Here is a 22,670-nt window from a genome sequence, read left to right on the forward strand (position 1 = left end):
CCCTACAATTTTGAAGTCGAGGAAGAAAAGCAAAATCCGAGAACGTTATCAAGCACATATTCCTTAGCAAGCTCTCTGTTGAAGAGGAAAAATGCTTGGCAGAGATCTGTGGTCTATGCCTTAAATATGTAGCACTACTTTTTTTCTCAAAGAGAATCTACTTGAATTGTTATACTAAACTTATGATTTCTTTGTGGTTCACCTTGTGACAATTCTGACAATTGTGTGTCAAAATTGCTGTGAACTTCCACCTGGTGTATCCTTGCCCACAGCAGGTGTTTGGTCAGGATGTGTGGTCTGAGAGGTGGCAGTTGTACTGACAGATTGTATGGAAGTATCAGTTGGTTCAGTATCACTCAATGATAAGAGTGAACTATAACCAAGTTCTGGCTCATGAGTAACAGATGAAAAGATATAATTTAACTAGTTAGTGTGTTTTATTTCTAGAAGTCTTTTTGATATTGCCTCTATACTAAAGCAGGTTTAGTGTTGCTGTCTTGGTGTATAAATTGATTTGAGGAAAGACAAGGACAAGCTTACTATGTAATTCTTGAAAGTTTCAGTGATTTGTTGAAATTTCTTATTTTTCATGCCTGCTTCTGACTTGCGCTATTTTCTTTACATTGCATATGGAATGTTGTTTACATTTTCCTAAATTATTTTAAGGCTTTGCAAGTTTTTTTCAGTTTTTTTCTACATGCCAATTGTCACAATAAAGAAGAGAAGGAAACCACTGTGCATATCAACTTCAGAAACTGCTTCATGTTGAGGAAGGCAGGTGTGTGTGAAAATGACTTGCAGCCCTGAAGTCCTGGGTGTCTGCCTTTAAAAGGGAGGACAGGGACCTGTTTCCAGCAAGGTAAGGGACAGTTTGGAAGAAAAAGGAATGATTTCCTTTTTGCAGTTGGGAATAGGTACTGAAGTGCTTCTTAGTTTTTAAATAATTTTTTCACCAAAGTAGGTACAAGTCATGCCTTCTAGTTCTTTCTTCCTCTCCTCCCCCTTTCTAACTGTTAATCTTTGTCAATCTACCATCCTCTCCTTGTTCCAGGACTTGAGAACGTTGCTGCAGTAATGAGATAATCTAGTTCATTTAAAAATCAGCTGTAGGATCTGCAAGGTGTGTTTTTGCTTTGGAAGGCCAAGCAGATGTTACTACTGAATATTTTATTCAGCCTTAATCTTTTTTTCTTCCTTACTCCTCCTATAAATAATATGTTAACAGAAGGACTATCAAAAGTTTAGTAGTTCTGTAGTAGGTGGGTATTGTGCACCATGAACTTGGAAGTCAGTTTTTTAGACAAAATTTGCAGTGTAGTATAGTTACAAGTAATGATATTACTTTGGTTTTATATCTTTGACTTGAAGGTAAGTTGTTTGATTACCCAACTAAATAAAGAGCAAACACATCATGGTGAGATGATAATGGAGGAAGTTCTTCCAATGGCAGTTTTGAACACTGGATTATTAAATAATAGTAAACCTTACTGCACAGCCCTGCATTTTACATCTTACTTAAATGTGCTGAAGTTACAGTTGTTCTGGAACTGTCTGCTTGTAGCGATCTTCTCCAAACCTTTCTTGGTATAAAGTCATTGGTCTTAAACCTGGAATTTAACTTCAGCTCCAGGAGTTAGAAATTATTCATAATATAGAGAAGTTGAGGATTCTGTCTATAACATTTTGAAGAATCCTTTTTCAGGAAGGGGAAAGTCATAGTTACACAGCATGTCTACAAGCTTCCTCTTGGGTGGTTGCTTGAATGTTTGCAGAGCGGGAGAAGAAATCAGCCTGGCAGGTAGAAGGATTTTACTTGTCTTTGTTTTGCCTAATCAAGTAGGATAGAACTTTGGGTTGCTTTTCCTTCTGGCAGAGATTAATGGGCAGGCTGTGAATGAGACTGACATAACAGACATTGTTGTTCCTGTGCTCTGTGTGATTCAAGAGACTGGCATGGACATGGATAAATACACCAGTAAATCTGAAAATCTGAAATGCTTGTGATGAGCAGCTGGAAATGGACAAAGGGAAAGATTAAGACCTCTTCCCCCCCCATTTAACACTTAAGCAATGGGAACAGAAGGTCTAAAGGCCAGAGAATGTTTTCTGTGGCCTGTGGTTTGTTTTCATGTTATGATTTTCAGAACATGTAGTTGGCTTCCTAAACTGATCTGTGTGTGTGCAAGGCCTTGCAGTGCTGCGTAGGAATTCAGTTCTCTGAAATGTTCACAGAGCCTTTTCAGGCCTGACAGTTATTTAAAGCGATCACATAAAACATGATTGCTCTTGATTTTTTTTTTCTTTTTTTTTTTGGGTTAGCTCTGCAGAGGCCCTGACAAAAGGCACTTCTGAAGGGCCTTTGTACATTTTCCAAATGTCATTAAAAATGTTGAAGGGCACATTCAGCAATCTGTCTGCCTAAAATTACCTGACAGAAGTAATGACAATACCTTTGCTGAAATACTTTTCTGGGCCTCTGGTGGTGGGTGAGAGAATGCCTGAAATACTCCCAGGATTTCCAGTGTGCCTCCCGGTGTGTGAGAATTCCTGTCACGTACAAGGGTGTCAGAGGTTTCTCTTTGAGGGGGGAGGAAAGGAACCCAATGAATGTCTTTAGCAGGAGCTTGCCTGTGCCTGATGGAGTTTTTGCAGGCTGGGTTTAATTTTAGTTCTGTTGGTGGGTTTGATGCTGGCTCTGCACTGCACTGGAGTCTTTCTTTGAGCATTACGTGAAATTTCATGAATTGAGATTGACTTGAAAAGAGGATGCAGCCACACTTGTTAGTTACTGAGCCTAGGGGAGCACGCTGCATCTGTCGGCAGTCATTTCAAGGGTTCTTTTTCTTTAACTACTTTGTGAACATTTTCTTTAAACTTTATTTAGAGAAATCGGTATGCGTTCTCTGCAGTAAATAATTCTAAAATGTTCTGTAGAAATACATTTAGGACTGCTTGCAGTTTTTTGTCTGCTTGTGCTGAAGTCACTTTAAATCCGTCACCCCAGACTGTAGAGTCGTCAGGCAGAAATCTTCCTGGGAAGGTAGATGAGTTCTTCCTGCATCAGTTTTGCTTGAACATACTGAAGAGAGCCATGTAATAAGGTGTAGTAATGAAACCTGTTGGAATTTTAGAGGAGCACCTCATTCCTTTGATCTTGCTAACGAGCAATGATTCAAGTGCTACAGATTGTAAAGGATCTGGTGTCGCCAGCAAGACGGAGAACAGAGGCTGCCAGGAAAGGTAAGAGCAGCTCTGGGATATACTCAGTATTCTCAGTAACTTGCTGTGAATCAGAAATATTTCAGTTTGATTGTAGTTAAATTGCATACTTGATACTTAAAATACTGCCATAATTTGGCTTAGAACTATATTAAGCATAATTATTATAATTTTTGCAACTGCCACTTTCCCAGAGAGAATCCCAGTGATGTTTATTATATTGAAAATTGAGTTTGTCAGCATCTGTATTTGTTACTGTTGTACTGAAGATTTTTTTTTTTAATTTTTTTTTTGTTGTTGTTGTAAGAACATTTTTGTTGTCAGGAGAGCTCAAGCTGTGAAAATAGCAGTTGTATTTTGTGTAATCCCATCAAAATAGTTTTTAGAGTCTTAATGCTCTAAATGAGAATAAGAGCAAAAACAGGCTTATGGAAATGAGAGACTGGGGAAGTACACAGCTGCACTGCTGGCTAGGTTTTACAATTAGATTATTTCTAGATTACAACCAACTTCAAAATCCAAAATGCCTCTTGCAAGTGCATGACAAACTACTTGAGATAATCATTGATTGTTTGGATTAAATTGATGTTAAATGCTGTTCTCATTTACTTCAGTGTGTTGAACAGTTGTTTTTTGTTTGCTAAAGTAGTGCCATCTTTCGTGGTATCTGGCACACATATCTAATGAGGAACTGATTAAACACTTCTTTTGTCTTTTACATCTTAATTATTTGCAACTGCTAAATATTTGGTTTGTAGAGGAACTAAATAATTTGTAGGAATAACTTAAAAATTTCATTTCTTTCTTACTAGAATTAATTTTCTAGGACCAGTTTTTGTATTGAATATGTTGTGAATAATTTAGAATTTACAGCCTCTGTCTGTTACTATGCTATTTTTCTGTTCTGCCCATGTGTGTAATGTGTGACTACAGGCAAGTACCTTTATTTCAAACCAAATAACATCAGGCTGCTCTGATTGTAACAAGTCAGTTAATGAAACACCTCTGTAAGTAAACAAAAGGCGTGAAGGTAGGATTGGGCTCAGCTGGTACTCTCTTATTCTGAAATTTAAAAAAAAAAGGTAAACTTCTTAAGTACTTCCTTAGATTTTTGCAGTGATTGGTTGAACATCCCCCCAAGAGTTGTGTAACTTCATCCCAGAGAATTACTTGACTTCAAATGTTCATTGTTCATTTTTGATTAGTGCAGCTTCCAGAGAAGGACGAAGGGGCAGAAGTTCTACTTGTCTGTTCTGCACGTACCTCCCTAGTCAGGCAGGATTTTTATAGAACTCCTGGAAGAACTGTTTAAAACACCAAAACCTCGAAAAATACTTATTTATGGGAACAGATTCAATGGAATTGAAAGAGAGAGCTTTGAAAAACATGAGGAAATGCTCTTTCTCAGTTCTAAAGCTTTCAGGGATTTTTTTCTGTTTGTTTCACTCCCTTGGTGAGAGATACTAATTTTGGTCAATTGTTTGGGTAGTATTCTCAAGCTGCTACTAACTGAGCTAATTAAGTGTTAGCTCTTAGAGAACCTGGTGGTGCATTTTGACAAAATATTAACATTTTAACATTAAAAAACATTCAAGTATTCTGAGGAAAACATTTACAAAAGATGCAAAATGCTGACAGGTTTTGGTGATTGATACTGTAATTTGAGTAGACATGAGGTTTTTTTCTTCACAGCATGCAACATTAGGCATCTGGTGTATAAGAAAGTCTGTATTCTGCAGAAATGACTCACTCTCAGCATTGTTCTCTGTAAATGGAAAAATGGACTTGGAAAGAAAGAGTTGCTAGGTAGCCCACTGTGAATGTGAGGTGAATCCATTGAGACATAGGGGTTGATGTGTGACGTGTTTACCAAAGTGCTTTCAAATTGGTGGTACTAAACTGCAGCATTTTTAAATCCCACTCCTGAGGTGCATCCTCCTCTTTCCCTTTAAAATGTGCTTTCATTAGAATATAATTTCTTGGGAGGTAAATGTTACAAAAGAGCACAGTGTATTAATTGCATATTTCATATATAGTATTAAGTTAAAAACTTCTTTAAGACTGAAGGTCCTAACCAACTAACTGTTTCATAAATAGTACATAAGGTTGGGAGGGAAAGGATTCCTCTGCCCTCCAATTTTCCCAAGATTTATTTTCAGACTGAGGCTAATAAGCACAGTTAATAGCCAAGAGAGTGTCTTTTTGCGTCCATCATTCAATATCAGAAGCTTGTTATGAGGACTGCAGTAAGCACAGCTACTATGGAGATGAAAATTCAATCCCTGCAGAAGAAATTCCTGCAGAATGCCACTTAAAAGAACCCCATTACTAATGCTTCATGAGTTGAAACGTGGATTTAATGGGGTAGCTGAAGAGCCTGACAAAGTTGTGGAGACTAATTTTGTTTTTTTATGGGCCAGTCTCTTTTCATTGTGGCTGTGACGTATGCCAGAGGTTAAGTTGAATTTAATTTTCTGTATCGTAAGAGGTTGATAAATAGGTGGTTTACAAGACCAAATCCCACAAAGAGTCAGGCAGTGTGAGCATGAGTGTCCACCTTGTCTCCCAATTCAAGACCTGCAGTTCTGCTTTTGTCTTCAGTCTTTGGCTGCTGAGGCTGACACCAGAAAATCAATCCTTCAGTAGGCCTTGGAGTCTTGCCTAGTGAATACATGAAGTGAGCAAATAGTCTGTTTTGATTTATAATGTCTCACATTCCCATACTTTTTTAATCTTGTGCTGTTTAAAAATTGAATGATTCAAGTTTTTTAGGAAAAAAGAGAGTTTTACAATTGCCTTCCATAGTCTAATTGCAGGGAAGGTGAGTGTGTAGAGTTTGTTGTTAGGTTTTTATGGGTTTAGTTTTTGGGAAACTCCAGATCCATACCATATTTAACTAATATCAGATTTGTTAGAGGAAAAAATTGCCACTAGTCATTTATTGTCAGAGGGGTAACACTTTACAAGCCGTGTAAGTTTGAAGGTGAACGTGAAGTTGTGAAGAAATTTTTGATGTTGCCATTATTTTAGTTATGAAATTGAAAGTCTGCTTTGAATAAAATGATAAATCATGGCAGTATAAAATTCTCTTGACAATTGTTCTAATTTGAAACAAAACATCTTATGAAATCTGAAACCCTTCTGAATTTAAAAAAAAGTTCAAATGTTACTTGTCCTAGAGAAAGCCATGTAGAGTATAAATCTATTTATTTTCTTCTGTTCTATCACTAAAACCCTGGTTGAAATCCAGGTTGTTTAAAATTATTGGAGAAATACTCGTGTTTACTTCTTTGCTCCCTCTTTCCTCTTACAGATGGCTACAGCAGAATTTAATTGGCAACATCACCTTGATGTTAGGATATAATAAGAGACATATTAAAACATTTCCAGCAGGTGGGACAACTAAATTGAAATCACAGAATTAGAAAGGGATGCAGTATTTCAGTGTATGAGAGAGAAACCTGAGAGAAAAATTCAGTTTGATACTATTTTTTTTTTTATTAAAAGCAAGAGGAGGTGGCATATGTTTGGTCACTGCACTGTTCAGGCCTATGAGATGTGTAAATGTTGAGCCAGCCAAGGGTAACTGTTTAAATTCTTTGGCAGTAAATGATGTTTGGGAAGTTACTGCCTGGAGTCAGTGAAGACAATGCTGTGGTGGTACTTTGTATTTCAGACTTAGATTTGACAAGAAATTAGCAGTGTTTTTTTGGTTTGTTTCTCTGGCCATGGACTAAGTTATTAGTTGCAAGATAGAGAAAATAGAATAAAGGTCCCACATCAAGTAGTCATGGTGTTTTCTCTTTACCTTTGGTGATAGTAGAGGAAAAGTGTGCTCAAATCAGATGGATTCCGTGGAGGCATCTACTGAAATATGGGAAATGTTCTTCAATCCCTTGATTTTTCTGTTTGTTATAGCATCTGTGCACAGAAGGCTGAGACTTTTGCCTCTTATGGGAGGTTCCAGGGTTAGCTGAATTTCATTTTATTTCTTCATATAATACTGTTGTAATCCCAGTTGAGTATTTTATCTGATAAATGCTGGAGTAGAAGTAAAAGTTTCTCTGGACTCATATACCTGTTCCTGAATTATTTAATTAATGAGCTCTTCAGTGATCTACAGAGCTGCAAGCAGGGAGAGTTTTTTTTTTTTTTTTTTTTTTTGGTCATTAAATATGAAATTCTGCCCACAGCAGTCAAGATGATATATTTAATCTGTATTGCAGATCATCAGTACAGGTACACAGCTTCAATTCACAATTTACCATGGCAGTTTCTAGCAGCGTGACAGAATTTAACTCTATTTCAACAGTTCTTCTGACGTTATTTGTGCTGAAGTTGCAGCTATGGTTTCACAAATGATGAATGCTGGCAAAAATTTTTCCTGCCTTGCCTCTGCTGCTAACTTGGCCTCTTCATCCCAGTTTCATCCCAGTTCAAATCCCCACAGTGCTTCAGCTGCGTTTATGTAGTCATGCAGTGGTTTGGAGTGGGACACTGTACTTTTCATTCTTCTTGAGCCACTGTAATCATGATCAGTTTAACTAATCCACCTGCTGGTGCAGTTCCACAGAGGTGCTTTTGAGCTCCAAGAAGAAGCCAGTAGTGGGATATGAGTGAATCCATGAGGACAGTCTTCCTTCAGTGGTACCACTGGCTGAAGCTAATGGGAAATGCTGCTGGGACTTCCTTCTGCTGGAGTGCCAGGAATTCACCTCAGGGTGATATAGACACAAGCAAGTAATAATACTGTTGGATCACTGCACAGCTGGACACACAGCGATTCATCCAGAGTGTTTTTACCTAATATACTCTGTTTCTGTGACTGTCATTTGCTGTCTCACTTTAAATAGCAGTAACTTTCATGGGTTACACATATGTCATGGCTTTTCTATTGAATTTCTTATCCTGACATTTTATTGCCTTTTTACTTCATTTGAAATTTTATTCTTCTCCTTTGTGTGATGCCAGCTGCAGTGATTAAGAAAGGTCCTGATGCTGTTTCACCATATGTAGCTGTTAATGGCTTACTTTAGCGTCTGTGTATTTGGTTATTAGGTTGGTAGCATCATTAAACCAAGTCTGTAGATGTTGTGTCTTGGGAATTGGTCTGTGGCATAACAGAATTAGTACAGACAGCTAGAATTCATTTAGCTATGGAGGAACTACAGAGAAAAGGAGTGCTACTTGTTCTTTCTTTGTGCAGTAATGTTAGTCATCTGAAATTAACTAATTTACAAGCAGGTAAGTGCAGCAAAGGCAACTCATGTATGATTTGTTATTCTAGTATGTATGGGGATTGTTTTTTGGATGGTGTGACCTGAAAACCATGAAATGTCAAATGTAATATTTTCAATAATCCTGAAATACAATTTTAGTGTTCTTATTTGTAGCATGTAGGAAGCTCAACATAAAATACTCCTATACAAGAAGGCTTGAAAAAGAATGAAGAGTAGGGAACAGTGCACTAGTGTAACAGGGAAGAGCACAACAGTTTTGCAGTGATGTATCTGCTAGATGGGACAGAAATTCAGTTCTGTGTGCATCAGCACAGCTGTTTTGGCCTCACTGAAGCTGATCTGACTTGTACTGTGTGGGGATCTGCAAACCCTGTCCAGCAGGGTGAAAAAACCTACTGAAAACAAGGTGGATTTGTTGGGTTCCTTGAAAGAAGAGGACAACTAATGATTAATTCAAGTTTTTGCTTTATATTTGCATTGCATCAATGAGTTACATGGTTTTGTGCTGTTAGGATGAGTATATTTGGCTTTCTGGTTTCAGTGATACTCCAGCTGAGACAAAGATTCTGTGTTGCCTGAGGCATTTGCCCACTGTGTTTGCCGTAGAGCCAAGCTCTCAAGTCTGGTTCTGAACATGGTGAAAAGGTGTTTGTATCCTGTGTCTTTCCTTCTCTACTAGTTCTTGTGCTTCTATCAATATGTGAATTTTACAGCTAAGACATTTTGGTTTTGGTTTGGAGACCTTTGAGAGAAGGCCAGGAATCTCTGCCTGAAGGATCTAGAAAAACAAGCCTCATTCTCAGTCTTGCATTTTCATAGTTCAGGTGAACATATTTTTCTGATCATGATTTTGGTGGGATGGCAGTTGTACATATGGAGTTTTCAAGCATGTCAAACTTTTTTCTTCTTGTTGACTGTCAAAGGGTAATGCTGATGTTATTTTACATGAGCAAGTATATTCCTTTCTTTGAAGAAAAACTTGTGCTTGTTGAGATGTGCACACTTAATGAGGGATCATCTGTTTTTTGTTTTTATGCGTTAGATTCTTAAGTTTTCAGTATTTTATCCTCATGCTTATGTAATTTGGAATCCAGTGTTAAATATGAATGCTGATGTCCATGTTTGTTAATGGGGAAGCTGGTACAGAACTTTTTAAATATGTTTGCCTGTTTGTTTTCAATATCTTAAAATGTGGTGAATATTTCAAAGTGACAGGGTCCCAGGTGGACATTTTCTACAACAGATAATTACAGCAGTTGGGTGATTTAGACAGTGCTTTGGTGCATAGTGACATTCACAACTTCCCTGGACATTTTATCCGGCTTCTTCAAAGTATTTTTGTCTTGTTGAGCTTCTAGATCTTTTGGTGTAGCTTGTAACTATAACTTCTCCAATCAGCTACTATCAAAGCAATTTTTTTAAAATTAATCCTGTTTAACAGCAAATAAAAATACTGTTTTTTCACTGGATTCCACTATTTCATCTTTTTCTTTGCAAGTCCAAGCAGTTTATTCTAAAGGAAATTATTTGTCAGCATTAGTATTAAACTATCCATAAAAATGTGAATTTGAACTGAATCTCCAGATCAAACGGAAAACTTAATTCATGTCAGTTAATTAAATTCTTGGTGGAAATGAGAAAATAAGTACACAGATGCCCAAGACTGCTGCTCTCTCATTGCTAATAAAGTAGCTACGGGAGCATTTTTAGCAGTATCTGGAGGGGGCAGGTCCTTGGTGAAAATAATTTCCTCAAGGAACATATTCTGCTCCCTTCTGCTCCATGTCCCAGGTGATGCAGGCTTTTTCCCCTGATATTATTTTCTGTAGCACACAAACAAATAAAAGGAAATACATGTGCAGGCACTTGTTTGCACAGTCTTCTCTCCAGGAGAAGAGCACGACCCCAGTGTCAGGTGTCACAGTTACTTAACTCTTCACCCAAAGCTGGGGTATAAATCTTGGGACCTGCCACGAGGGCTCCGTGTGTGCAAGTGGGCTTTGGTGTAAAATGAGTCTGGGCTGACTGGCCACAGCTCCCAGAAGCAGATTGTGTCCACATGGAAAAGCTCATGGATATTCAGCTTGTGGACTTAGAATACTCTTGTTTGACCCATACCACTGCTGGGTTGAAGATGTTCTCTGCTGCCACTGGGAACAGCTCAAGTGCATACTTCACATAGAATTGGTGGTTTGAGCAATAACTCTGCAAGATGGGATTTACCTGTTCCTTTAGTCTCAGGGTGTTCTGAAGACCTCGGAGTTTTGTAGCTTTTAAGCCAAGTATCACCATAATACACACAGTTGGAACTGTACATCCTTGAGGAGTGAAAGTTGTGTGCTGCAGTTGATATTTTCCCTCCCTTCCCACTGTGTGTGGGGTAGTGGTTTTTGTTGTGTGTTTTTTTTGGTGTGTTGTTTTTTATTTGTTTAAGAGTAATTTTTTTGTCTGGCGCTGCCGTGCTTTTCAAACAACACATTATCACAGTCTGGATGTCCCACTCCTATAGCACATTAGGCACAGGACTGTTATAGTCTAATGCAGATATTAATGAAATGTAAGTGGAACTAGGAAAAGCAGTCTCCTTATTTCCCTATGATTTAATTAATCTTCATCATTGAAAAACAGGTTTCTATTAAAGGATCTAAAAGTCAAATGTCTTTTTCTTAGCGTTCAGTTTATAGTGGTGTAAGTGATGGCTACACCTTCCCTTCCCTGCATCTCTGCTGGCACCAGTTATATCTGAAAGTGTTCAAATGTAACCTTCCTGCCTATTATTTTTCCAAAAGCAAATAGCAAAATCTGGTAAATTTTGTGGGCAAATCAGATTGCAAAAAACTTTCTGCATTTATTGACTGACAAATATTTTATTCACTGGAAACTGAAGGGGAAATAGGTTGTTTTTTATTTTCCTTGTTTTTAGATGAGACGTTTTTCTTTTGAGATGTACCTAATAAACCAAGCAAGATTAATATGTAAGCATTTGGAGAGGAACGTGAGTGTGAACAGGCAAGTTTTACCATGTCACTGTGTGCTAATTTTTTCTCCCAAAATATTTTGACTACAGGGCACTCTCCAAGCCCTTTTTTGTCTCCACTTAGAAGTATCTTACAGAGGCAGAGTTTCAGACTTATTTTTTAGAAATAAATCCTTCGAAGTTTTAATTAATAATCTTGGTTTACTTATTCCTGTCACAGTTAGAAGGGAAGTGAAACTTTTTTGTTACTCAACCTCATTTTTGAGTGGGAAATAGCAGGAGTCTCAAGGACATCGTTACAATGCAGTTCACAGGTCTCAACTGGAATGTGAGAAGTTGCCTTGATCTGAGATTTCCTCTTGCTGATGGAAAAGGAAATACTGTTTGTGCTAATGAAAGGACTGGTAACTTGAATATTCTGTGATCTCTCCTAGAGAAATATTTTCTGTTTCATTCGACTCACATTGTTTGTATTGGTGACACAATTCCTCATCACTTTCAAGTGTTGGGTGTTCCTGGGATGCTTCCAGGGCTCCCCAGTGTGCAGTATACTGCTGATTTCAGGCGTTGCACTTTGCTGTGTGATGTATAAATGGCTGCACCATTGCTCTGTATCCTAATTTTTCTCCTTCTATAAAGAAAAAACCTGACTAATCCTTTCCTTTTTCTAATGACAGCTGTAACTTGAAAAGACTTTTAAATGTTTTGAAAAATTTCCCTATCTATGCTGCAGCTGCATCAAGTCTTGAAGCCACCATGTCACATCGCTGGGTAAAGGAAAAAGTGTTCACAGACTGTAGTGTGGATCACACATTGCACAAATCAAAGATATGTTTTTGTCAGTTTTGTGCCGTGAATTAGTACCCTGGCTTGGTTTTGAAATATGTGGGATGAATGCTAGTATGGAGCTTGCCAAATCTATAGATGAAAAAGCAAATAAGCTACACAGACTCAAATTCCCACTACTGCTTAGTTTATAGGCATTGGAATGACCTTCTAATCTGTGCAGTGATAATTGCCTGTTTTACATAATGTGTAAAGCTTTGCAGAGGAGTGTTTGTAGTGGTGGAACATGTATTAAAAATCATTGTCTGGCAACTAATAAGAATGTAAAGCCTTTCTATAAATAGTGCAGATAAACTCTAAAAGGAGGAATGAGCAAATATACTTAGGCAAATCAAAGGACAACTGTGCTGGGGCTCAGGCTGGGCATTTAGCATAACAGTAGCTCATGAACTGTGTCCATGCTGGCAGTGAGTGTGGCATTGGAGGCAGTGATGGAGAGAGGAAAGCTGGGAGTTCAGCATTCCTCTGTGTTTTGGCAGTTTTTTCCAGGCTGGATCAAACCTTGACCTTATTCTTTGGGTTGAACATGACTTGGAGGTAGGAGTGCATCTCCCAGATAGTTGAACCTGGAAGGAATCCAGCTTTGCATACTTACAAGTCTCTTCCCAGCACAAAGTGGAGAACAGTAAATAAAGATGATGTAGAGCTTTGCTCCAAAGCCCTCTTCCAATTCAGACTAAAATGCTATTTATAGAATTGCATGGAACATCAGCAGTCCTTTATCCCAGATTTATGATCTTGGCATTGGATAGATAGAATAGCCTAATGAATTTTTTCTTGGAAATAAGTGGAATTTCTGGTAGGCTTGATATTTCAGGGGCAGAAAGGGGATCAAGAGATTATGCTGTAAAGCATTGAAGACTGACATTTTTGACTTGGGTTTATATATGCTCTGCATTTTGAGATTAAGTGCTAATTTAATGGCAGAGTTTCTGTTTGGCCACTTTTGGTAAGGCTTTGGTAGCTGGGGCTGCAAGGTGGCCTGGAAGTGTGAGAAGAGGCCAGGGTCTGTCCTGGCTGGACACAGCCAGACACAGCTTGCTCCAAAACAGGCCCATCCTTGGCCAAAGCTGAGCTCATCAGTGAAGCTGGTGACACCTCTGAGATAACATAGTTAAGAAGTGCTAAAAACCACAGTGCAACAGTTGTGAGAGAGTAGATAGATAAAAAAAATGTGTGGGAATCAACTCTGCTGACGCCGAGGTCAGTGGAAAAACAGGAGGTGGTGTTTAAGCACCAGGGCAGAGTCACTGGCAGCTCTGGAGAAGACCATGGTGAGGCAGCTGTGTCCCTGCAGTCCATGGAGGGAACAGAGATCCCTGTGCAGCTCCTGCAGAGCTCCTGTTGAAGCAGGCTCCTGGCAGAGGAGCCCATACCACAAACAGGTTTTCTGGCAGGAACAGCAGCTCGTGGGAAAGGCCCCTGCTGGAACAGTTTTCAGGGACTGTATCCCCTTGGAGGGACCCCATGCTAGAGCGTGTTAAGAGTGTCAGGATTAAGGAGCAGAAAAGCTCAAGTGTTATGGGCTGACCTATACTATTTTTAATTGGCAGTAAATTAATTTTCCCAAGCCAAGGAGGTTTTTCTCCTGAGTGTATTTGGTGAGCAACCTCCCTGTTTATCTTGATCCATGAGCTTTTTCTTCTTTTCCCCCAGTTGAGTAGGAGGAGTGAGAGCAGGTCAGTGGGCACGTGGCAGCCAGCCAAGGCTCAGCCCACTGCAGCAATGCTGAGGTTGTGGACAAAGTTAAACCTTGCAGGCTTCTTTTCCTGCAAGTTCTCTCCAGTCCAGATTCCCTGAAGCTGCTAGTGAGGGCAGCATGAATAAATTCATCAGCTGGGCTTTTCTGTCACGGGTTGCAGTGCACTCACATGATTCTGTTTACCAGCTCTGCCCGGAGCAGTAACTTCCAGCAGAGTGGGAGACAAAGAGCAATGATGTGGTCAACAAACACTGCAAATCCAGGACTGGATGTCTGAATGAATGGCCTCCTGCCTTTTCCTTTATGCTCTCTTAATGTACTCCTAGGTAAAATCTGTCGGGTTTTTTTTAATAAAAGAAAAAGTTAATAAGCTATGTAACATTTCCAGCTACTGGTGTGTAGTGATTGGTTTTGAAACAGTATGTACTGTTATGCCAGTGGGCATTCTTGAGCAATTTTGGCTGGTGTTAGAAATTCTCAAGTCATTGCTACCATTAGGAAATGTCAACAAATTATCCCTTGCATCCTAACTGTGATATAATTTAATGATATGAGGAGCTTGGAAAGGAGATAATCAAATTAGGGCTAAGGAGAATACACTTGAATGTGAGGTGGTTCCAGGGTCAGGTGGACAAGTGAACACAACATTTATTTGATATATTGGAATCATTCCTGCTGCTGTCAAATTGCTGTTTAATATTTTGGTCTGGGCTTTGTTTATTTGACTTAAGCTACCTTGGCAATTTCTGATTCCTTTTTAATTTAAAACACCTTTTCTGCAGTACTTTTAATTTTTTCTCTCAAACCAATTTTTACCTGCCTTTTCTCTGTCATGCAGCTTTCATCAGTTGAGTTCACAGATTTCCAATTAGTGGGAAAACCTTTGTTTCCAATTAAAAACTAAAAAAAAAAAAAAACAAACCAAAAACAACTTAGAGCTTCATATTTGGGAATAATTAATTTTAATACAAAGACATTAAAAAATGGCTCTAACATGAAATCTATTGCAGCTCTTTTATAATTTTAAATTATTTTTTTCCTCAGAATTAAAAAAACAACTTCTGATGAGCTTGTTTCCCAAGCATTCCTTTTCATTCTGAGCCAAATGTAAAAAGTCCTTCAGTTGAAATTTGGGCTAAATCCTACAGTCCCATATGAAAGGCTGTAAATACTTGGTATTCTATTTATATGAGCTAAGAAGCTTGAACTTAAAAATACTGATGGGTGAATGGTGTTTCAGGGAACTGTCTGATACTGGACTAGTAATGACATATCAATTTCACTGAGGAATAGTGACCTCTGAGATGTAAGAATAAGAAATTTGCCTTGCTTGCCCTGAAGTGGCCACAAAGCAGATGTATCTGATAGTGACATCATCACAGTGGCTTATAAATATGGCAGTTCCCTGTGTCGTATTCTCACATCCTTAAAACTTGGAGCTACCTAAAAGGTGGCTATAGAATTTTTTAAAAGAAGCTAATTTATACCTTATTTATATTACTTTTGTGCTGGTGAGTCTCAGTTGCGTGTTGGAGAAAACTCTGCTTTTCGAAGTTAATTACAGTTCATAGACCCTTCATACTAACTTGTGCCATAGCCTATTGTCCATTTTTTTCTATTTCTTCTTCATCTCATTGAGAATATGCAGTTGTTTTGCATCTGTATTTTGCCTCCATGAGTTTTCCTTTAGGCTTTTTGTTTTTAAATTTTTTTCTTTCATTTCAGCATTGCTTATGTAAGCAGAGAGAGATACTGAATGGTGCTGATGAAATATACAGGTGTGAAGGAGGAAAACAGGTGCAAGATGGTGGGAAAATTGGTACTCAGATTTGATGGAATGCTGTAATCCCATACCTCTTCCTGATGATGACCTCTGCATGCTTTAACTTGACAGCTAATTACATTCTAGCAATTTGGTTCCTCACCCTCTTTTAAGGTGTCATTCCTTAGCTAAAACATCACACTTCCTTTCCCCCTGCTTTCTGTATCCTCTAATTGTTTGCATTTGTACTGTCATTAGGTGTGACTTCTAAATTCTCACTAGTCTGTTTCTCAAGTTGCAGAAGGTGTTAGATTACCAGCAGACAGTGGCACAGGTCACTGGCTCGCTGTGGGCTGTGTGTCAGGGTAAAGGTTGCAGTGTCCAAGCTGAGCAGCAGTGCTCAGGCTGTGCTTCCATCAGCCCTGGAGCCCTGCAGCCTTCACCTGCATCCACAGCATCAGAATAGATTTGGACCTCTCAAACAGGAGGAGAGCTTCTCATTGCATTCCCACCAAAGATTTTTGTTTTATTTAGTAAAGCCTGATTAGCTGAGTTTCAAATCCATGGATTTGTCTTGTGCCTTCGCTTAAAATCCTGCTTATCTGAGGAGAAGTGACTTAGACTTTGTTGGAGCTGGTGGTTCATTGAAACACCACCTGGGCTCAGTAGCACCTGAAGAATAATGGCTGTTTGGGATATTGTTTTAATTGAGAGGGAACTTCCCCAGGGCGTGCAGCTGACTCATTTTTCAGAGAAACCTGTCATCATCACTGTGGTGGCCTGCCTATTACCCTGGGATTAAGCAGCCTCTTGTACCTCAGATACAAAGTACTCTCTGATGCTTTTGTTTTTCTACATTTGTAGCACTTGTTATCACAATAATGTGAACTACTGGTTCCTGTTGTCAATGCTTAGGTTTTGTGTGCTCCTTCAAAACAGTGGGTGGTGGCAAATAGAGTATGTATGAGTAATTTTATAGTGTTTAGTAGTTACACCCCTGGATTTTTCTCTGCCAGGGAATAAAGTGAGCTAGAGAAGGAGAAAGTGTAGAAATTCTGCTCACTATTTAAGTAGAGTAAGATTTATACTGGTGACTAATGCACACTAAAACTGATGTCTTTAGTATGGATTATAGTAAAACAAATTTAAGTTGAAAATTATATTTCTTCTTCTGCCACAGTCTTAACGGGAGACTGAGTTGTTTGTGAATTCTTTCAAGAGCTTGCTGTCATAACAAGAAGTTTGTTGATAAATTTGATGGTTTCAGAAAACGCTAAAACAGGAGAAATATTTGGTAGTTTTCATTCACTTTCAGAGTTGAGTGATAGCAGATGACAACTGTTCGTCTGCTGAAGAGGGAAGAGTTGATGACAGGCTGTTGGTTTTTTATCCAGTTTGAAGCCCTTGGAGTGACAGCTCCTTATCCTTCCAAAACGTTTTAATTGAAGGAACATTCATTATGTTCATCCTCTTGATCTCCCACCTGATTGCTAGACCTCTCAGGAATATGTTTGCAGAGATGGTTTCGGTTTACTGCATTACAGTTCCTTGCTTCAAGTAGAGGCTTTGGCTTTGTAGTAACATCAGAAATGCAAAGTTGTCGTTTTAACATGTATTGAAGAAATGTCTTCAGTGGTACAAGGGAACCACAATTCATAACCAAAGTATGTTATTCACTTGCAAGTAGTTTTGGGTCTGACTTCAGTGATGAAAATTTCACTGATGAATTTGCTGTATTTCCATGTGAGGTCGATGGATTTCAGAATGAGTGTTGCCCCTCGTGGGAAGGTTTCCTGCCTGACCACTGTGTTTACCTCTCCAAGTCAAAAAAATGATTTAATGGCCTTATAGGCTATGACCTCTAAGTTTTCTCTCTGCAGCTGGTTTTAGTTAGAGCTCAAAGCTGTTGCCTTGTGAAGGCTGGGTTGTTTGGTTCATGCCTGGGTAGCCAGTCAGCCCTGTTGCTCCTGGTCCGGCCGAGCTGCACAAATGAGAACTTGAACCCTCCCCAAAGTGCTGAATATCTTAATTGCATGTCTACAGGCACAGCAGACAGTGGGTGGATGTGTGTTTAAATCCCAGCTGGTGCTGTTCCTCCTTCTCTCTGGTGGAGAGAACAGCTCATGTCTGCCCCAGGGGAGGGTTCTGCAGTGGATCTGCTTTTCACAGGGAACAGGATCCTGTTTGCCAGGCTCAGCTCCACAGGCTCAACCAAGTCGTGACTCTTCCTGTGGATTTTTTATTTGTGTGGGATATGAAATTCACAGAGGCTGAGAGGGATCTGGTTGGGAATGAAATAGGCTATATGGACTGGACTGGAATCCATAAAAGGCTTTTTTTGTGTATTGTCCTGGAGCTTAATGCTTGTAACCTGGAATAGGGATTTGCAAAGTACTGCATCAATGTTTGTATTAGTTGAAGTAGGCTTTCTCAATTTACTGAGTTTAAAATAGCTTTTTAAAGTTTCAGCTAATTTTCTGCTGAGATACAAGAATCTGTGATAAACAGATTTTTCTGGGTCATGGGTGGTTTTCTTTGGTTTGGCTTTTTTCTTGAACAGAGTGTAATGGTTTTAAAGCAGATCATTATTAGGTTCAGTGCATTATTGACTTCAGCATAAACAAATGGATTTTTTTTTTCTTGATGCCTGTGTATAAGGCTTGGACTAGAATTAACATCATGTTTGTTTTGCAGTAGGAACTTAATAAACACATACTGTGAACACCTTGTTCTTCATTTTGCATTGGTGCTGAAATAAAAGTTGAGAGAAGTAGCAATGAAAACTTGATGGTGGGTTTGTATTATTGAAGTACCTCTGTGCTTATCTTCTTCTAAGTCAGTAAAAAGAAATTGTTACTGCTATACCTGTTCATGCACTGATTATTAAAGTTACTGTTTCTGTGCAACAGTAGTATAAATGAATAATTGTCATCTTATGCCGACACTGGATATTTGTAGAATGTTTTCAGAGTATCTAAAGAATAAGCAAAATGGTGCCTCTTGCTGTGATCCCTTACCTGAAGGAGATTTATAACCTCTTCTGAAAATTCTGTTCTGATCCTGTGCTGTCCTTTAACATCAAAGATTCAAACAAGCGCCTTTTCATTTTTGTTTTGTGGTCTTTTTCTGCTACAGCTTTGTGCCTGCCTCTCAGTGGTGCTGACATCTCAATGTTGTCTATTCTTAACTGGAGTCAAAGGTTGGGGAAAAAGACCAAGACCTTTTTTGGCACGTTCTCCTAAGTTTTAGGGATAGATTACATCTAAAATCTAATTTGGTACTTCCTCTAGCAAAAAAAAAAAAAAAAAAAAAAAAAAAAAGGTGATGGATATAATGTAGGCAGAAGGTTTTTCTTTACTGGTACAGTGTTCTGTAGATACACAGCCAGAAAGATTTTTATCTTTTTTCTTCCCCCTTTCTCCCCGCCATTGGGTTTGTTTTATCCAAACTCTGAAGTTGTTTTATATTGACAAAGGTTTTAACTGATGCAAACTAGGTGCTGGCAAACAAATTCATACTGGTATTGCTAATTAGCAGTATGAATGCAAAGTAATTGTGATTTGGTGGGTATGGCACTGGGATTTACTGTAGCTGCTCTGCTAGGTTTTCCCTCAGCTTGGGGCTGGGACCAGGCACACAGGACAGCCTTGGAGACTCTAATTCCTGTTTCGCATGGGAAATGCCGTGGCTGTTTACTTTGTTTTGTTTACCAGCCCTCAACCAGTGAAACTGAAAACAACAGTACCTCCTTGTCTACCACTCACTTCCTTTTCTCATAGCAAAGTTGAAGAAACTTCCCCCGTTTCTGCTGCCATTTAACAAACTTGTTTACCTTTCATCTGGTTGTCTCTTACTCCTCCAGCCTTTCCTATAACTGCTTTATAAACATAAAAAACATGGCTCTACTGCTGCCTGATGCTTCAGATAATGTCGAATGTTCAGAGGGGATTTCAGCATTTTTCTTCTCTCTTAAATGTCATTTTAGTTTTTAGTTAAATGAATGGCAGATATTATAAGTAGCTAGTTATTCAGCTCTCTGCTGTGTAGACGTGACTGATGCAAGCAGGCAGGTACCTAAATTTGCCTTGATGTCTTTCTGTGCACTTACTTTAACTTAACACAGAGCCACCAAGAGGAAGTTTAGTGTCATACAAGTTTCTTGGTATCATTCAGACTTCTCAGAGGATTCCCTTAGAGGATCCTATTTGATATTATACTTAAGATATTATACTGCAGTTAAAATGTTCATCTGCTCAAAGATGAATAGCTCAGAGACAGAGTAATTGAAGAAAGCTGTTCAGCTACAGTGAACTGAGTTATAGTGTGTAACTCAGTTTGGGTTTCTTTTGTGAAATGCTTTAACTATGTTAAGATTCAAGTTGAGCAGAGAAGGGCCTTACAGCTCCTTTCACTGTTACTGAGGTTTTTGGTGGTTCCTTCAGGTGTATCCTGATGGTGGATGGAGGGATGCCTGAGATCCATGTTCTGGTGTGGATCACAACAGTCTATCTAGGAGCCTGTAGTAACTGGTGTAAATCGTGTAACATGCTAATGCTGGAATAAAGCAAGAAAGGGTTTTTTTATCCTGCCACAACTTTCAGAATAGTTAAGATTTTATTTTTCCTGTTGTGTATTGGAATAAAGCTGAATTTAAATCTTGAAAGTGGATGCTGAGGTCTCTCTATGCAGAAGCTGTGCCCACAGAGGCAGAGCAGTAGCTCGGCACCTGGGAGGCTCAAGTTTAGGTGTGACCAGAGGCTGCAGGGAGGTTTTCCCACACTTTTGGGCAAGGACTTATCCCTCTGTGCTTCATATTGTCTCTTCCAGGAGAAGGCAGAAAAGTCAAAATCTGGTAGTACCTGCGCAGCTGGGGAGTAAAAGTGGGCCAGTGAAGTTTGGGCAGTGCCCGTTCAGCTGAGCAGCACCTTGGTGCCAGCCCTGAGCCTGTGGGCGCTGGGCAGGTCAGGGAGCTGCTGCTGCTGTGTCCCCGTGGTGCTGTTCAAGTTCCACTCCTGCCACTTTGTCAGAGCCAGTGTTTTTCTGAGTTGGCTTGGAGCTCGTTAGTCTTGTTAACTGGCAGAATAGCATCTATTACAAAACAAACCCTCCTTTTCTTCCCGTTGTAATCAGTTAAATCGGCTGTGTAATTAAATGATGAGCTGGACTGTGGGTATGTCAATGTATTCAAAGCTTGTCTGTGTAGAAAAACAAATCTCTTTATTTGAGCCAGTATAAAATGATACCAACATAGATAAAATGTTGTAATAAGAGACCTGCTGTAGCTTCTCTAGACCTCCAGAAGAAATAAATCAGCTTCCTCAAAAATTAAGAACTGCCTTCTTTTAAAGAGCTTCATCCAGAGTCTATATGAGTGTTGTCTTGGTGATGTTTTGAACTGGGAATAGACTTCACGTAATTAATGCTGAATTTAAAAATATAATTTGTTTGCTTCATTAATTTTGACTAATGCAGAGAGAAAAATGATTAATCAGGAGACTTGCCGTAATTAGTGCAGTGTGGCAACTGACTGCTTAAATATAATCTGTTAACGTGGGAAGCACTGTTCTTGTTATGAAATGTTCTACTTTGTGTCAGAATTGAAAGTATTAGAACCATTTTACTCTTCAAATTGATACTGCAAACCTTAGTGCTGTGAAAACATTCATATTCTACCACTAATTGTGAAGTTCAAAACAGGAAATCTGAAATTGTCGTAAATAATGTCAACATTTCAGAGAATTTTTAATGTTCTTTTGATTTATCTTACTGGTATATCCTGATACATGACATTGGGGAAGTGAAGAAGAAATTTATTGCAGAGAATTGCTATGTTCAGTCTTGCTGGAAGATGGTTTTGCTTGTGTGTTTAGTAGCCTGTCATGGTTAAAAGAACTATGAGCAGTGCCAGTGTACAGAAGGGATATTTTAGTTCTCAAAAGCCTCTGGGAACTGCAGACTGCAGGCATAATATACTTTTAAAGTACAAGGGATCAAAAAAACCCCCGGCATTTTCAGCTAAATTTGCTTATAAAATCATAACTAGTACATGAAAAGACACTGGTGTAAAAGAATGCCTTGACTTATATAAGGTTGAGGGTAAAATGCCTGAAATATTTCTGCTTTTCATGTGTCAGAACTGCTTCTGAGGTCAAGTGTCTGATCTTACCATATAATGCAGCAGATGATTTGCAGCATATTTTATTAAGATATAATTGTAAGGGCTAGGGCTAGTGCTGGGAAAGGTCATGGATATCAGGGGGAGTGTGGGAGTAGTACTCATGAGCTGTAGATGAAACAGATTATATGTTGCAGTGGGATCAGTTCTAGCCACAGTAGGAGTTCTAAGAAATGTAATCTTTTAGTTGAAGACTGTAAAATGATTTGCATGTAGTAGAAAACCTCCTGTGTTTTCCATGAAGGCTGTGTCTCTGCTGTTCCACGGCTGCTGGGTTATAATGTGTTCTGCACACAAGGCTCGCTGTGTCCCCTGGAACAGTGGGATGCAGATCTGCTCCCATTGCCACTGGAGCAGCTGCTTGCAGGGCTGGCATGGCTGAGCTCAGCAGTGTTTGCATCTCCTCAAAGACAAACACGTAGGTGAGTGACCATGGCCACAATGCTGCTCTTTTCATAGCAGTGAGGAAAAACTGTGATGAAAAGGCCAGATACCAACTACACCCTTGGGAAGAGAAGAAAAAAGGATGAGTTAAGCTTAGACATGAGACATTAGCTAGTTGTGGCACAAGTCAGACCAGTCTTTACATACTGGCAAGCCCCAAATTATACCCAGCCTGATTTTTTTACATTTAAGTCTATTAAGAGCTGCCCTAAATGTTTCAGGTTGTGTTGACAGAGGTCTGGGCAGGAGGGTGGGTTGTGTGTTGGTTTTGTTGTCTTTTTTTCTTTCAAGAAAGGAGCACTGTT

At 39.0% G+C, this 22,670-nt stretch overlaps 1 protein-coding gene across 3 annotated transcripts in view; it reads left to right on the plus strand.

The window, feature by feature from the left end:
* The window catches only part of USP6NL (USP6 N-terminal like), a 111,094-nt gene that overhangs the window by 19,772 nt on the left and 68,652 nt on the right, over window positions 1-22,670 (plus strand). Inside the window, exon 1 of one of the 3 annotated variants that reach the window (XM_062491704.1) lies at window positions 3,168-3,240. The exons of the other annotated variants lie outside the window; for them this stretch is intronic. Within the exon in view, the coding sequence (XP_062347688.1) occupies window positions 3,168-3,240 (73 nt within the window). Of the gene's footprint in view, window positions 1-3,167; window positions 3,241-22,670 lie in introns of those variants that run through there. 3 annotated transcript variants of the gene reach the window in all.

This window comes from Cinclus cinclus, chromosome 4 (genome assembly GCF_963662255.1).
Source record: "Cinclus cinclus chromosome 4, bCinCin1.1, whole genome shotgun sequence".
Taxonomy (NCBI): domain Eukaryota; kingdom Metazoa; phylum Chordata; class Aves; order Passeriformes; family Cinclidae; genus Cinclus; species Cinclus cinclus.